General features: G+C 38.2%; 1 protein-coding gene across 1 annotated transcript in view; it reads left to right on the forward strand.

Annotated features, from left to right (window-relative positions):
• The window catches only part of nsg2 (neuronal vesicle trafficking associated 2), a 43,686-nt gene extending 34,853 nt beyond the window's left edge, over positions 1–8,833 (forward strand). Inside the window, exons 4-5 of the mRNA XM_039688368.2 lie at positions 5,304–5,414; positions 8,183–8,833. Of these exons, the coding sequence (XP_039544302.1) occupies positions 5,304–5,414; positions 8,183–8,374 (303 nt within the window). The 3' untranslated portion in view covers positions 8,375–8,833. The remainder of the gene's footprint in view (positions 1–5,303; positions 5,415–8,182) is intronic.
• The last annotated feature ends 9,722 nt before the right edge of the window (positions 8,834–18,555 follow it).

Here is an 18,555-nt window from a genome sequence, read left to right on the forward strand (position 1 = left end):
GCTATGATGACTTAAGTTACTTTTCCATTGATTGCACTTGAGCAAACGTCACCAAACCAATCCCACGTCAATCTGATCGTACACCTCCAGTGATTTCCAGGCTTGGAATTGCTCACATGTGTAAAAACTCCTCACCAATACCAGATAATTGTACACATGAAAATACTGTATCTGAGGCAAAGTTGCATAATCGGTGCTCAGTGCTTCTTTTGTTGCATAAGGATACACACCATTTATGAATGAAATTTTCGCATTGTACCTCTCTATGTCTTGTTTTAATAGTCTCTTTATAATCTATTACACTTTGTCTTTTCATGATTTACATAACAATATAAACAGACATAAATATTTGTTTGTAAAACGACATTCTCTGATAAAACGTTGTAAACGCCTATGGTAAACACAGTGGTTTTGCCCTCAAAGATGGCGTCTCCGGGGAGGTCACGTGACAATTTTTTTGCCTGTGGGAACTATGTATATATATATATAGTTATATATATATATATATATATATATATATAGTAAATGTTTTAAATATTTAAATAGGTCTATAGACACATACAGAATCAGCATACATCATTAATACTCCTAGCACTCCAGAGAAGATATGCTATTGAATAAATCCACCGTGGGGATTATAGTTTTCTGAACATAGATTAATCTAACCCCAATCCCCCCAGTCCACCACCACCACCACCAGCCTAAAAAACAACAACAACACTAGGCAAGAAAAACAACAACAAAATGCTCTGCAACCTTGAGCCTCATCAGTAGGGCACAATAATACACTTTGTTGGGGTGATGAAAAAACAAGCAGATGGTGGCATGTCTTATGTGCCACAAACACATTGACATTTGAGGTGGAATGACCTCATTTTATGCCGATTCTGTCCTCAGTCTGGATTTGATTTGCCAGAATGAATCTTTTGAGACTCTCTATATTTCTTTTGTTGGGGACGGTAATGGAAAAAAAAAAGTATTTGAATGTATATGAAGACGGTTTCAAGGCATTAACAGACGTTCACCTGCAAACCATAACCAAATTTCATGCAGGATCCCACCAATAAAAACATAACTGAAAATGTCTCATCAGGGGGTGATTTAAAACACTTTAGTGGATTAAATCCAGAGCGTGAAAGGCACCCAGCCATTTTGGCGCTAGTCCCACCGCTTAGCAACATGGTACAAATGGGGCCAATTTTGGCCAAGGACATCAGGCTGTACACTTGTTTAATCTGTGCTGAGAGGATGAATAAATGGAGAGAGAGAAAAACAGATCATTGTCATGTGATATTAAAATCAAACCAGTTCATATTTTTCATTTTGCCTCTTCATCACTATTTGTTCCCATCAGGCATCTCTAATAATGTCATTCTTTCCTACAAAACTGCCCAACCACAAGGAAGACAACAAAATGGCCCTGTTCCAAACCCCGGGGGTCTGCTTAACCGTGTGCTGACATATCTAAAACTGGAATGGGGACCCTAAGTTACAAACCTGATATGCTCTAAATAGGATATTTAGATAGGATATGTACAATAGGTTATGCACATTTCTTAATCCTAAAATGTGTTTTAATATCACTATTAGTATGGCTAGTATGATCTCTGTATAATATCTGCCTTTCAATGCAAGATATTTAAAGTGTATTCTTATAGATCCACTTTAGCACAATCAAATATACTTAGGCTATCCAGAAATAGTGCGGAGGTCCAACTAAAGATATATTTAGTACACAATTTGTTGTTACAATGTAGCAGACTTTGAGGTTAACAATTTAATATACTAACAGTACAATTACAGGGTGTTTGTATTAAGTATATGTAAATTTATTTGCCGTATATTTATTTTTCACTAGTGTTAAAACAATCACAAGGGGTTATTACTGATAGTATATATTTTGTGTCATAGAATAAAACGTGAAAATATCTTGATCTTGTGTTTATGACAGCCCTTATTTCAGGTCTTTTAACTTGAAAGCCTGAAATGCACTGAAAAGTGCTGAAATGCCAAGTCGTTTCCGGGTTTTAGCCTAAAAATACGTTGTCCCCGCAGAACTCAGAACAACAACAGTTTAATTGTAATTAGATTATAACTATTTTTTATCTATGGTTTTCTTTACTGAATGAAAAAAAATTCTTCCAATGTTTATCAAGATGGATCACCCTGCTTCTTAACAATATCCTATTATCTTTGGCTTGGATCCCATTTCCCAAACACTCGAATATGTATTTTGTCTTGTAGCAATGGTAGATTTTTTTCTCACGTTTTTATTTTATTTATGCTTGAAAGTAGTGAAAAACTAATCCGCCAGTGTCGAAGACAAATTTTGCTTTTCAAGCAGTTTTGCTGTTCAGTCGAATGTATCAGGATTATATATGTGTTCATGTACTGCTGCTTAGATTTTGGCTCTAAGCAGCAGTACATGGACACATATATAATCCTGATACAAGAATTCTGACAAACAAGGTATCTTAATAATAATACTGTCTATTATGGAACCATCTTCTTATTTGGTGCACACTTATGATGATGCTGTCTGGGTAGGCAGTTCACTGGTTTTTGCAGCATAATCAAAACATTTTCAATCATCTGATATTTACTCACAAACTTCTATTTCAGTTATACACACACTGTATTCTCAAAATCAGTTACTCTTGTCGTAATTTTGATACAATGTTTGCAGTTTTTGATTGGTTTTAGGGTACATTTACACAGCAATGATGTTTTCACGTACAGACAAATATATTGTTAAAACGTTTTCACATGGATCGGCGAAAAACGACTAAAAGTGCTGTATTCTGCTGCCAGGCCAGTAGTTGGCGATGTCACTTTGTAAAGAAAAACGATACGCCTATAGAGAGCCGAAGTTATGACGTCACTTTGTAGGACAACTCGGAAGATAGCGAGGCATGGGTTCCCTCGATCGAAAAGCTATGCATCTTCCCCATAGACTTTTGGAAAATCTAAAAAAATAAGATCTGTGTTCAACAAAGAGTTGTGACCCTTACACGTTTTGTCTATCAAGATAATCTTTACAAGTTAATCCAAAATGTATATATTTCGAAGCCTATATAAAGTTTAAAAAATCACAAGCATACACAATAAAGTTTTTAAAAAAACCCAAGCAGGTCATAACTGGTGTATTTTATGTCATAGATCAAAATGTGAAAATATTTAGAGTTAACCACAGACCTTATTTCAGGCGATTTATCAAAAACCCATTCAAAAATCCCATAGACTTTAGGGCGAGGGAACCGGAAGTGCTACTAACTCACTTCCGCGTATTGGCCTACAAAGTGACATCATAACTTCGGGACTCTATAGACACGTAATATGCATGGTCCACATGATATCATTTTTGTAGTTTACAAAAATGAGGCGATAACGTTACTGACCCCAAATCAGCTAAAATGCATTAAAAGTAGTAAAAGAGTCTTGTAAATGGACTCTCAGCGGAAGGTTTGCCGCACTTTGACAGCACAGACGTTTCTCAATATCTGCAAGTGCTATGAAATATTCCAACACAGTCTCATGAAGATGCGTATCTATACCACGAGTGTCATTTCTCGTGGCATTTATACGGCAAAAGTGTTTTTTCGTGTATATGGTACGCACTAAAAAACCCTGGGTTAGGTTTAGGGGGGAGGGGGGTGGGGAGTTTGTGTGTATTATACGCAAAAAAGTGCGTATCATATGTACGCGAAAATCACGTGCCATATACACGCAAAAACTGTTTTTGGCGTATAAATGCCACGAGAAATTACATTCGTGCCATAGATACGAACTTTCATGAGATCGGGCTGGATGTCAACTGGCTTTCTCTCATTTATCTTTCATTTTCTTTGGCAATTCGAATTAGTCAGTCCTCAAAAACATCCATTTGCGGTGTCTGGGACTAAAACACTGAAAGTGGCCTCCTTTTTACATACAGAACTAATCACCCCTGACAAATGAATCTGGTCTGGTCCAGAATTGCCTCGGCTTTTTTTTGTTTTGTTTGGGCCACATAGATTTATTTTATAAGCTGCTTTGTTGAGACAAATGTGGTGTGACAGATTGAACTGCATCTTGTGAGGTGAATGTACTTGAAGATGACAGTGATGTGAAAAAATTTGCGCTGCTGGGGAAAAAAAAGACAACCGAAATGCGATTACACTATTGTCTCCACCGGACCTTTTAGCCCCAGTTCTGTCTTTGCAGAGGTTTAGAGAAAACACACGGCTTGATGTTGGGTATTGTTTCGCATTTGTTTGATTATTGCCATCAGGGCCTGAAATTAACACCCGACCACCTGCCAAATGCGGGTGAATTTTCCTATTGGCGGGTAACACTGTCAATCTACCTGCCACATTGGCAGGTAGCCAATGAGAATTGAGTGATTCATTAGGATTTTTACATTTCAACTAAGTCCGCCATTGGACGCCATTGGATACGTTTGGATGTGCGAGTATTAAACTGTTGGTGAGATGGGATGAGATAATGTAACGCTGACGTAGCCTACAGTACAATGACAGTTGCACAGATGTGTGTGCATGTGCAACTGTGCATGTTGGGAGTTGGGAACCAGTGAGAAAATATCCGGTACCTTTACCAATAATAACAATATTAATTTAGTTCATAGTTAACGGTTCCTGAACGCTGTAACTAAAAGCTGTCAGGATCTGTCTACGTGACTAAATCAGCCATCAACCCAGCCGCGTGTGATTTGTTTACATACGAGCTGCGGTAGGTCTATCTGTTGAGTATATACTATATACTGTATATGTTGTGTGAGTGACAAAATCAATGAATAAAAAGATTTAAAAAAATGTATGTTCAAGAGATATTATTATTACTTGACCGCACTTAAATGTGTATTCTTACAAGTGAAAGAACAATGTTGTGAAATTCCCGTTTTTTTTTTCACCTTTATATAAACGTGAAAAAAAAAAACCCAAAAAAAACAGAAATTTCACAATATTGTTCTTTTTTACCATTTTTTGGCTGAGGCAAAAAAAAAAGTGGCTGGTAAAAAGTCTCTGTGGCAGTTGAATTTTTAAATCCACCTGCCACAGTGGCCGGTGGCCGAAAAAGTTAATTTCAGGCCCTGATTGCCATTCATACAGTGTTTGTTGTAAAGTGCACATTTGAATGCATTTATTATAATATGTGAGAACAACATAAATGTATATCTTTCATAAATTTGTAACATGCATCCACATTGAAACACTAAAAATAAATCACTTTTAAAGTGTTATGACCTTCCGCACACAGCACTGCTGGTATAAGTATTGTGATGAAATGTCTTTTTTCACATACAGGTGACCATCCTCATCGTACTGGCCTTGGCTTTTCTGGCCTGCATAGTGTTCCTGGTGGTGTATAAAGCCTTCACCTATGACCACACCTGCCCCGATGGCTTTGTGTATAAGGTAAGAGGATACACACAAAACCAATGTTCTTCTTTTACAAAACATAACTCGCCAGCGCTAAATAAAACGCTTGTGTGCAAATATCTCAAAACCTTTGAAAAACATTTTTTATTTCCATTCTAATATAATTTATAACTGTCAAATGTTTAGTGATGAATATTATTTCAAATGTCACTCACGTCACTGCAAATAGTTGTTAAAAGTGATACTCAAGCCCACGCTGTTTGTGGACAAAATTCCACAATATATTTCTTTAAAGGGATCCTATTATGCCTTTTTTAGATTTTTTCAGCTTTCTTTAGTGTGCAGTATTGCTGTTTAATCATGAAAAAGACAGTGGGAGTTATTCTCTATATCTCTGTCACTGTCTCTGAACTCCCTGAAACGCCTCCATTGTAGTCTTGAGTTTTTCGGGAACGAACACGTCACAATATAGAGTGCAAGAATAATTCTGCCTGTTGGTTCCTGAAGTTTATTTTCCATTCATTTCTCCCGTAGGGATTTTAAAAAAGTCTTTGTTTAAGTGTTATACCAAGTGTAACGCTATATGAAACGAAGCCAACCAGCTGCAAGGTGAATCATTACAAACTTCGATTTGAACAAAACAATATGTAAAAATTAGACAAAAGTAAGAGGTACATGACTGTACTTAACAGCTTTAAAGGATTAGTTCACTTTTCAAAAAAACCCATATAATGGACTACACTGGGAACCAAACGGTTCAAGGTTCAAAAGACACTTTCAGTACAAACTGCAAACTGTTCAAACTGTTCCAGACGATGAATAAGAGTCTTATCAAGCGAAACGATCGCTCATTTAATAAATAAATAACAAAGTTTAAGTTTTATAAGCTCAAATGGTCGCCTTGCTCTCTTCTGTGATGCGCGTTCATGACTCTCCTGTTTGATCTAGTTCATCAAAATGAACTAATGTTTTTCCGAGTCAATTCGTTCGTTTCGTTCATTGAATGGACTAAATTATTCGGAAAAAATTTGTTCATTTTGATGAACGAGTTCGAACTGGAGAGTCATGAACGCGCATCACAGAACAGAGCAAGGCGAGCATTTGAGTTTATAAAACTTTAACTTTGTTATTTATTTATTAAATGAGTGATCGTTTCGCTTGATAAGACTCTTATTCATCGTCTGGTGTCGTTTAAAGCCCTTTGAACAGTTTGCACTGAAACTGTCTTTTGGACCTTGAACCGTTTGGTTACCACTGAAGTCCATTATATGGAGAAAATGCTGGAATGTTTTCATCAAAAACCTTAATTTCTTTTTGACTGAAGAAAGAAAGACATGGACATCTTGGATGACATGGGGGTGAGTAAATTATCTGCAAAAGTTTTTTCATATGCAAAATGAAGGGGCGCGGCCTGGTTGAGTTGCATTGGTAGTGTGTTGGTCTAACCCTAACCAATTCATACGAATTCGTTCGAGTGATTAAGAAGTGGTAAATTCGTATTAATTCACACAACCTCACTTGTACAAATTCATACGATTTGTCTAAACTCACGTGATGGGTAGGTTTAGGAGCGGGGTCAGGGGTAGGTCATTCGTATGAATTCATACGAATTGGCCAATTCGTAAAATATGTACAATTTAGCAAAAATCGTACTAATTCGTACGAGTGAGGTCGTACGAATAGTTGCGAATAAGCCACCTCGTAAAATTTGTACGAATTGCCGTGAGATCGGGTTGGAAATTTCCCAAACCAAATTTAAGCAATTGACCAATCACAACACACTGGTCCAGCCAACCAATCAGAGCAACAGTGTGCATTTCGAAGGAGGGGCTTCATAGGGACAAGAACTAAACAGAGCGTTGCAGACAGACCTGTAAGAAAGCTGCTGCAAAAAATGTTTTTGAACATTCAACCATTAGTAGACCCAAAATCAAGACTTTAGAAAGGGGCATAATAGGTCTTTATATGTTTTAGCTTACCTCAAGGGCATCCAAGATGTAGGTGTCTGTTTCCGCAGTAGTTTCAATTTTGATATTTTTAGGTCAAACCGTTCTTGTCTGTCAGTCATATAATGCAGGTCTATGGTCACCACCTCAAAGAGCATGCACAGAGAAGTCCAAATTAAACACGATTTAATGACTCGTAAATGTAAGTACACATTGATGGACTAAGACACGAAACGAGCGGTTTGTGTGAGAAAACGAACAGTATTTATATCGTTTTTACCTCTTGTATTCACAGTCACGTCCAAGTCATCTGAAGGCACGGTCGCTTCGGTCTGTGAAAGCGGCGGAAAGCCCCGGAAGTGATCTCTCGCGCGTGTACGCCACTCATTGTTTACACAGAGATTTCAGAAGTGTTGCCCCTCACTGTGAAGATCTAAAATTTAGATATGCTGGAAATCGCAATGAAAGATGATTTCGACATATATCAACAGACAACATGAATTTTTTCGCAACCGCGCAAGAGATCACTCCCGGCGCTTGTGCAGACCGAAGCGCCCGAGCCCTCAGATCACTTGGACGTGACTGTGAATACAAGAGGTAAAAACGATATAAATACTGTTCCTTTTCTTACACAAACAGCTCGTTTCGTGTCTTACACTTACATTTATAAGTCATTAAATCATGTTTAATTTATACTTCTCTGTGCATGCTCTTTAAGGTGGTGACCATAGACTTGCATTATATGACTGATAGACAAAAACGGTTTGACCTAAAAATATCAAATACTGCTTGTTCAACAAATGCAGGTGTCTGAATTGTAAAAGTTGTAACATTACACATTCACACCTTTCTCAAAAGCACAAGCGCTGCATCCCTGCCTCTCTGGAGGCCTACTACACGGCCCAGGACGCCAACAGCCGCGGGCGCTTCTACACCGTCATCAGCCACTACAGCATGGCCAAGCAGACCACCTCCCGCTCGGTGTCTCCATGGCTCCCGGCCGGCAGTGCCCAACATGATGCCAAGCCTCCCAACACAGACAGCCAATGAGATCTCACACACTACTTTTTAAAGGGTTTTCATCACATCCACCTGCATCAATGCCATTCCCTACTCCCCTAATATTTCTACAGGCCCTTTTGTTTCTCATACTTCCATTGTTGATTTTTTTTTAGCTGCGTAATTTTAATCATATGCTTGTTTTTTTTTTATTATTCATATTTATTTTTGTTGTCATTCTTGTTGTAATATTCAACTATTGTTTGTACAAAGGCATGACTCTGAAATCTTGTCAAGCTGTTTTCCCCACAATGTCTGTGAGTGTCAATGACCCATTATGGAAGCAGAATACCCATAAGCCCCTTACAGTATGTAGTTAGGTAACAACAATCTTGAATGGCATGATAAAACAGGGAGTTTTGTGCTTTTATTTCTGAAACAGCAGAAAACACACATACACGTTAGAATATGAAAACACAAAACCAACTCGCTAGACTCATTTTTATGTAAGAGTACGACGACCCATCACAGCATATTAATGAAACATTGATTTAGGCCAAAAATAAATTGGCAAAAAAAAAAAATACATATTGCAAATGTACAGAATGTTATGGTTCCTACTTTGAACCTCAGTGTAAATACTCATGAGAACAATTGCCATGGTGTGATACATTGTAATATTCCCACTGTTTCTCAATGGATGGAGGTGTCTAGAGCTTTGCGACTTGCTTTAGCCGGTGTCTATGCTTGCATATAACCAAGGGCGAAACCTTGGATTCCGAGATGATATGGTGAAATGTCTCATCTGAATTCCTGCCAAAGCTTGATTTTCTGCTATGTTTGGTCACAAGTCTGCTCTTTTTTCCATTTTTATATCCGTTGTCAGAAAAAAAAGGGATTTTTAAAATCTTGTGCTGTTGTTAGTTGAGATGTAGCAAGCCTTGAGTATTTTTGATTGTGTATCCTTTAGGTTGAAAATAATAAAGATATACACGGTGTTCAATTGTGTCTTTTTGCTCTTGTTTGTGTCTTTTGGTTCTTGCTGGGTAATGGATTTGCATGTGTAGTGTAACTTCAAATCTTCAACGTATTACTTAGGTAAGGTCACTTAAGGGTACTTAAGTAAGAACGTTTTAACTATAAATACACTTTTATAAGTAACTTTGTAATAATGAAAATTAAAAATTTGAACAATATTTGCACTTATTTTGATGTGTTGACTAACATACATGTAAAGAACATGAATATACTGTAGATTTAACTGTAGCACGTTATTCAATATTTAAACTTAAAATATTTTACATAGACTAAATTGCAACTTCATCATTAACAATGTAATTACAAATATATTTCAATAATGACATTTTATATTTTGAAGTTTTAATAGAAATATCATTAAAGTGTATTTTCATTTACCTTAAATGCAGAATTTAAAAAAAAAAATATTTCCAACACAATAAAAGCCATTTAAAAAACACTGTTAAGTTCAGCTAATTGTATTTTATATATTATATATTTTTATTTAATTGCAATTGGCATGCAATTAAGTGTCTAAAAAAATTTATATAATTTTTTAAAGCATATTACTTGTAAGTACTTATTTATACTGTGTACTTATTATTATTTTTTTTTTACAAAGGGAAGTAATCTCACCAAAATAATATTAGGAAAAACTGCTACTAAATGAAACAACTGAAATCTCAGGGGATGCTATTAATTAAAGCTAAATAAATACATAAATAAAAGCCTGATATCATGTACTAATCCATCATCACTGACTTAAATTCGATCTGTTCTTTCTTACACATCATCTATTAGGATAGTTTCATTGTCATTTTTGTACAAATCGTAATGTTTATTTTCACATTCATCCATGGAAAGGAACAACATGCACATTTATCTAAATATCTCCATTTGTCTTCCACAGATCATTAAGGATTTAATGATTGAAAGTTGATGACATAATTTTCCGTTTTGTGTGGCCTATCCATTCAGAGTCTTCTGAGCTTTAAAATTGCAATCGAATGTTCCTTTATTATAATTGATACCTTGGTAATTAATATTTGTGTAATAGCAACACACCAATAGCCTCGTAAACTACGTTTCAAAAATACAATACTTAACTGCTTAAAACCACGTCCAATGACTTGAAATCATTCCGCTGACTCAATATGCTCTTCTTAGTGGGTGGGAGTCTCGTATGAGTGAAGCACAGCAGTCGCACATTAGACTGACAGCTGGTTTATTTCTGCTTGGCTAATTAGCAGCCCTGTTCATCTTGTCTGCTCAGATTCTTCTCCACCTCATATTCTCTCACGCTGAGAAGACTGAGCCACATCCTGAATGCCAAGATACAGATCGAAAAACAACTGCCATGGATATAGTGATTAAATCAACTGGCTATAGATGCGAAATGAGTGTAGTCAACATGAAACAACATTTAAGAAAAATGGATTATTAAACAATCAAAAACAGGAATGGGTGAGATCCTTAAAAGGTTGGCTATTGGTCATTATTTATAGGTCATGTCATTTAAAGAGGAAAGTTAGTTGAGGCAAATTAGCAAGTTATTGATTAAATGTTACAAGACAAACATTTTTCCCCTTTAAATTAACATGCACTGAACTTTTTGAGCAATGTGGACACAGGGCCCACGACCTCATCTAAAGTATCCTCATCTATCATCACCTTTAGATCAATTTTAAATTTAATTTTGTTTACTTCAAATCCCCTAAGCAGATTTAAAAGAAACATTTCAGATGAAGTTGAGGATTAAATTAATGATTAAGAACTTCTAATTTAAGTCTCCTGAGCTTCTCGAATTATTCTTACGGTCACATATATCATGCACTCAATGAGATGCATGATGTGGAATTAACAAGCAAATATACTTAAATAAACACTTTTATTACCACAAAACGTAAGAACGAGAACTGAACAGAACAGGGATCATATATACACATTGTTAAGAAGAAAACTAAATGGGAGACAGGTGAACATAACAATTAACTCATGAGTGGCCAAGATAAATAAGAACGGTAATGAAAACACTACACAGAAAGGACATACAAGAAACCAAAACGCATAGGGGCTGTTTACACCTGGCCTCTTCATGCGTTTTCTCAGATCGGTTAGCTCTCTGATTTATCAAAACGATTCCATTTACATCTGGTGACATAATGCCTGCTTCAGATTACACGATTTTAGCCCGATTTTGGCGCGATCCGTTTGACGTAGGGTGTCGTGGGGATTCGTAAATGACAACGGCCGTCGGGACGCAAGATTCGATCGTATCATCTCGTATAGTGTGTCATAGTGGGCGACAACTAACGTCGCGTCTGCGATGCTTCACGACAAAAAGACTAGCATGTTTAATTTTTTTAACGGTCGTCCACGACGGGTTCCGTCACATGTATGAGTTTGACCAATAGGAGCACAGAAGCTTTTCCGTTCACAACTTTCAAAAATGGCGAAACGAACGAGAGACGATGGTACTAACGTTAAAACTAAAAGCAAAAATATATAAGAAAACAATATTTTACCTCAAGTTCTCTTTGGAGGATTGACAGCCCAAACTGTCCTCTTCGAGCAATCCAGGAACGTGTCCATTGTCGGGTTTCTTTCTTTTTTTACTTTTTTTTTCTGAACACAGGACAGCCAATACAACACTCACCGCTTCATCCATTGTTTGTTTACGTTCGTTTCCGGAAGTCACTCACTACTAGTTTCGCCTTTGCGATGACATCACGTGCGCCGTTAAAGACGGCATGCGATGACTGGTCAGGGAGCAACGTGTAGTCTGACGTGTCTTGACCACGACACGACAAGATTTTAGGAGTCAAAATCGCGTAATCTGACACAGTGACTATTGTAACAAACAAACAAAATCGTGTAATCTGAACTAGGCATAAATGTGTTTTTGCAAAACGGATATAAATCCAATCTTCAATTCCCGCGCTATATGCGGATTTAATGGAGTCACGTCACCGAAAGCAACAGATATTGCTGCATTTTACTGATCATTCGCTAATTTCAAAATCAAAGACGGCATTAAGAGAGAGTGTTAACAGAACTGATAAGATCATTTCTTTTACTTTAATGAAGATGGTAGTGTTAAGCGTCTGCGACTTACTTTTACATTGATTTTCAATAGATTGCGGCGCGTAGGCTTGGTGAATAGGCACTTGGATGCTCATCTGAGGTGATGCGCGTCGCAGTAGCGTCGTCATATCTGACTAAAATAACATGACATATAGCATATAACACGCTCTCATACGTTTATTTTTTAAGCATTTTTGGGAGTAGTAAAATTTACATATGTGGTTTTAACAACCAGATGCATTTACACTTGTCCAGTTTCTTCTGGAATGCGGCCCAGACCACCTCCTGAAGTGGTTTGAGCGATCGGATTCAAGTCCGTCTCAAATACGTTTCGGAGGGCATTTACACACGATCGGATAGCTATCTGATCACAGAAAACGCATGAAGTGGCCAGGTGTAAACAGCCCCTTAGACTTGTGGTGAATCCATAAGTTTGTTTGGCCGGATGCTAGTTATTTTACTTTATAATGTTTTTAAATATGGATATGTTTCTTAGACAAATACATTGCTTCACTTCAGAAGGCCTACAGTATATTAACCCTCGCTCCGGAGCCGTGTGGGGCACTTTTTTGATGGCTAGATGCTCTTTTTTGGACTTCAAAACAGAAACGGCCAAGTTATTCTTGGTTATTCATTCTGTGGCACGCATGGATCTGTTGGATCATCAATACAGCTCAACTTTTACAGGAACAAGCATACTGATCTCATGAAATGGCATATGACACGCCAATTCGTATTTCCATTTTTGCAGTGCTATCAACACGCATAATCGCTTTTCAGCGTGTTTATGAACGCTTTTGACTTAACGTTACATTACTGTATAAATATATGACCTACCCTAACCCCGTCCCTAAACCTACCCGTCACTGGGGTTAATACCATTTATGAGTCTTCCCCTACCATCCGAGGAAAAAAATATCGATCCCCAGATGTAGATCTACATTTCGCTTGGACATTTAACGGCGTGTATATACACGCGGAATCACTCTGACATTTAACGGCGCAGACGATAGCTCAAAAGGCGTATAGATAACACGCCACTTGACTTGAAACTGGCGTGTATGTTTATGCAAAAGTCATGATGTCATGTTGGAACAAGACACAGCAAAAGGAAAAATGGACATTACTGCTGTTTGTCTCATGCTGGAGCAGGGGCATCGCTCCAATCACATGAGAGTCTTCAAAATCTGGCGTGCCTAACCCACTATCCCGACCACTCGCTATGTGTCTCCTACAACACTGACCTCAACGAGTGGTCGAAGGCACACCTGCCCATGGAAAGCCCTCGAGGGAGCTTTGCTGAGTATTTGGAGTGGGTGCTGGTGCAGTGCGACCATTTTGTCATCTAGCCCCACTCCGTCCAGACCCAGAGCCCAGTCAACCTTCAGCCATGCCTGTAGCGGAAGAGCCTGAGCCAGCTATAAAAGATGAGCCAGAGGCATCGCCATCTCCAAGTCACTATATTGCCATTGGCTATCCATCGTCTGTTGGATTACCTATTTAGCTCAACTTGTGGCCAGTACAATGGGACTTAAGGATATTTGCAAATGCTTATGAGGTTTTAGATTTAAGAGGATTTTCTCTGAGTATAAGGTAGATCAAGCCACATCTGGGCTAGTGGGAAAAAAATCAGTCCAAGAGACAAAAACCCCACAAAGAGCAATGGGATTATGGGATCACACACCCTGTCTAGAAACAGCCTGAGGTGGTTCAGCCTGTTCTCACGTAATATTGTTGTGTAATTTTAATTTGTATGCGAAAATGAGTTTTTACGTGCATATGAGACAGTTTTTCGCTTGCATTCGATACGCAGTTCATTTGCTTGTAATACACACGCACCCCACACCACTAATTCTACCCAAACGTATAATACACATGCTCCCCACATCACACCTAAACCTACCCTAACCAACCAATGCGTATCGTATGCACCAGTGATGCGCGGGTTGATCCGAAATTAGCGGGTGCCTGCGGTCACCCGCGGTTACCCGCAGTTACGGGTCATCCAAAAATGTTTTTAATGATATTCTGGCCGCGGTCGGTCGGGTCGTTTGAAAAAAGATGCCAATTAAACATTTGTATATAGTACTAGACACAATTTTTGATTAAATAATATACAGCCCTACACATTATTGGCTGAATAACTGGCACGAAGGTAACACACAAGCTCAGTCTAACAGTTCTCGGTTCTATACTGGTGATTCGAGAACCGCTGTCCCTGTGTGTTCGGTATACGCAGTATCAGCTGCTCGTGCTCATCTCTTCTCTCAGCAGTGGCACCAACATGTCTCGGTTCAGCGAACTGTTGGAGTTACTGGAGTAAAATATAATTCAGGATATTGATTTATTTCGATTCGTAGGCGACTCTCAGGCATGTCTGAAAGTAAGTAACTTTAGTAACTTGTGGATCAGCACTGTTTCGAACGATTCATTTCGATTTAGTGTACTGGTTCGACCGGTTCACTAAAAAGAACCGGTTCAAAAGAACGATTCGTTCACGAACTGGCCATGTCTATGATCGCTACAGTCTGCAGAGAGATGGAGGCGGCAAGAGAAAAGGTGAAGACTGGGGAGTGGAAGCTCCGCAAATACACAAATAGAAAGAGTAAAAGTGTGGGAGACATTTGCTGAAATAATGAAAGATGATGACCAAAGTGCTGGCTTTGCCTTTGTTATGTGTAGGCCTACGTCTTCTTGCGATGCTGTGTTGTTACAAGTCTATGGCCCAATAACGCTCCGATGAGCATTTACTACTTTAAAAAAATGCGGTCAGGAAGCGGGTCGGGTACAATATTTTTTTACTTTTTTTTGCGGTCCGAGTTGCGGGCGGGTAGCTGAAAACGTCGGTCGGTTACGGGTTGTTTATACATTGACCCGCGCATCACTGATATGCACGTAAAAACTCACTTTAGCGAATAAATTACACAACAATACACATGCGTGCTATAAAGACGCATTTAGTGTGATTGGGCAACCCGGTCTCATCCCAAGACGTCATATAACTGACGTTTTGGGACGTCTTTTGACCATACGTCAATATTCGCCTTTTTAGGGCCCCCTTAAACATCGGAAGATGAGGTTATGGGATCCTAACTCTACCCCATACCTAAACCTAACCCTAAACCTAACCCGTCACCTAACTGACGTTAAAGGTAAAGCGTCAGTTGTATGACGGCCCGGGATCGCCATCTACCGACGTTTAAGGGGGCCCTAAAAAGGCGGATATTGACGTATGGTCAAAATACGCCCCAAGACGTCAGTTATATGACTTTTTGGGATGAGACTGTGTTGGATTGGGTTGGGTGGTTGGCTAGTTTAGCTTAGCTAAACCGATAGGCTGGTTGAAGCTGGCTTTCGGTGTAGGCATCATTTTCATAAAAAACAACAACGCAGATTTACTAGCACATAGGTCTTCAGTAACATACATAGTAGAAATAAACTTTTAATAACAATAAATCATAAAATATATGCACATTTGTATTGTACATTTTCAAAAGGTTCAAAACACATATTTTGTGTTGGAAAAGTGTAAACATTTGCAGTCTACAGCATTCAAAACCCTTCAACAGAACACAATAATCACATTCGGAGAAAACACAAGAGCATGACATTGCCTGGGAGAAGCAGGTCTTGTTAAATTAAGGTTTAGCAAATTGTGATGTTTTACTGTTGCTATGGTGGCAGCTGAAGCATCACGCGTTCGTGTCTCACCACAACCTGTAGCAGTGCACTCGTGACGCATGTGCTGAAAAGCACAGTGGAAAACAACACGTCAGTATTTGTTTGAACTCTAAGTGACGAACACGAATGTAATCAAAGTGCCTCGGTGTAAATCAGTCTAATGGATTTAAAAGCGGTGATTGGATCGTTATCACTGATAGATTCTCACCAGTTATTATAATAATAACTGTAGGTTAAATATTTCACAGTGGTGCTTGTCATTTTTAGTGTCAAGAAATGGGAGTAATGTTTGTATCTCTCGTTTTCATGCATACTTAAGTACTGTGACAAATCCTGTTGGATCTATTCAATCTTCTAGTCAGATTGAGCCTTACAAACATGCATGTCATGATAAATGTTTTTTTCATCTGCATAAGAAGATGAATCTAACTTTTTTATGTTGGCAGAGCCCATGGCTTTAGAAACGGATTGGCAATCATGAGGTTACAGCAAATTTGTGTGTGTGTGTGTGTGTGTGCGTATGTGTCCTGCTGTGCTCCTGTCACCCAAAAGCTGTTGCTTGGCCACAAGGTGGACGGCAGGTCACCTGTCACGACTAACTAAAGTAAGCAAGGTCAAACAAAATCACAGAACACCACAAACTTACTGAAAGCGAAGTGCCAAAACGTTTAGTTTTTACACAGATGACTCATCTCTACAGGAAGCGCCCGCACTGTGCCGATGCAGACCCCCTCCAACAGGGTCCCAACAGATTTCTGATTGTGACATCTGTCAACTCATTTTAGGCGAGACTGTAGTTAGCTGTTTAGATGTAGCACGAGATGTTTCATTTTATATAGCCAAAACTTGACAAATGCTACAGTAATTAAAGTCTACAGGAGATGACACACATTACAATTGATGAGGAATTCAATGAGGAAAAAAATGTGGCAGACTTAATTGAATTGAGTGCACTTGATGTGTATTTAAACCTTAATAGTATTGTATATATATTAAATTTTTTTGAAACTGCACTCAATAATGTAATAATAATGGAATAAAAGGCCATTTAAGAGTACTGATAGAGAGTACACTTTTATGACTGTTTCTTAAAGGAGAACTCCGCGCAAAATGAACCTTTGGTCTAATAAAACTTCGGTATCTAGTCAACCGTTCTCTGAGATTTGTGTTCATGATAATCGAATGTAAAGAGTTTTATCTCTAAAAACTGTTTAGCTTATAATGCTAGTACTGGGGGCATTAACTAAGTAAAAATAATCGCACGTCGCTAGCCCCACACTAACACAGTAACATAATGAGGGTCCCTACATGCAAAACGAAGAATTGAGAACTTTGTAAGTGTACAGACTGTTTAATAATAAGATATTTTATGAAGACAGTTCACTTTTTGTATACAGGCAGCGCCATCTTTGGAAAACAGTCTCGACAAGTCGAACCACGAACGTCGTGCTGAGTGATCTGAACTGTATGAACGGCGTTCGGGAACCGACTTATCGAGACTTATTACTTATTACTTAACTAGTGTTACTTGTAAAGTGTTACCACCAACACTGATTACAAATGTGTAGTTACAAATATATTTATATACATTAACACATTAACACATTTCACAGTGTCCTTGTTACACATGCCAATTGTAAATCCATGTAATTACTAAAAACTTGTGCATTTTTACATGCAACTAACCTTAACCAAAGCCTATGGTTAAGCCAATGTCTTGAGTAACTTTCAATAGAAATTAAATTAAAGTAAAATTTAGTTTAAGCATACCTGCTAATTCCACTGGACAGTACACTTTAATTGTATTTTAAAGACAATACAATAAGTCCTACTTGAGTAATGACGAATAGTATATAAAATAAGTAATACATTTTATGCAAGATAGGCAAATAATATGCTAATATTATGCAATGAAGAACTACACTCACCTAAAGGATTATTAGGAATTTCTCATTAATGCAATTATCTAATCAACCAATCACATGGCAGTTGCTTCAATGCATTTAGGGGTGTGGTCCTGGTCAAGACAATCTCCTGAACTCCAAACTGAATGTCAGAATGGGAAAGAAAGGTGATTTAATTTTGATAAAAAGAGGCTACAATTTGCAAGAGCTCACCAAAATTGGACAGTTGAAGACTGGAAAAATGTTGCCTGGTCTGATGAGTCTCGATTTCTGAGACATTCAGATGGTAGAGTCAGAATTTGGCGTAAACAGAATGAGAACATGGATCCATCATGCCTTGTTACCACTGTGCAGGCTGGTGGTGGTGGTGTAATGGTGTGGGGGATGTTTTTTTGGCACACTTTAGTCCCCTTAGTGCCAATTGGGCATCGTTTAAATGCCATGGCCTACCTGAGCATTGTTTCTGACCATGTCCATCCCTTAATGGCCACCATGTACCCATCCTCTGATAGCTACTTCCAGCAGGATAATGCACCATGTCACAAA

The sequence above is a fragment of the Pimephales promelas genome, chromosome 19, assembly GCF_988280905.1.
Source record: "Pimephales promelas chromosome 19, fPimPro1.hap1.1, whole genome shotgun sequence".
Classification (NCBI taxonomy): Eukaryota; Metazoa; Chordata; class Actinopteri; order Cypriniformes; family Leuciscidae; genus Pimephales; species Pimephales promelas.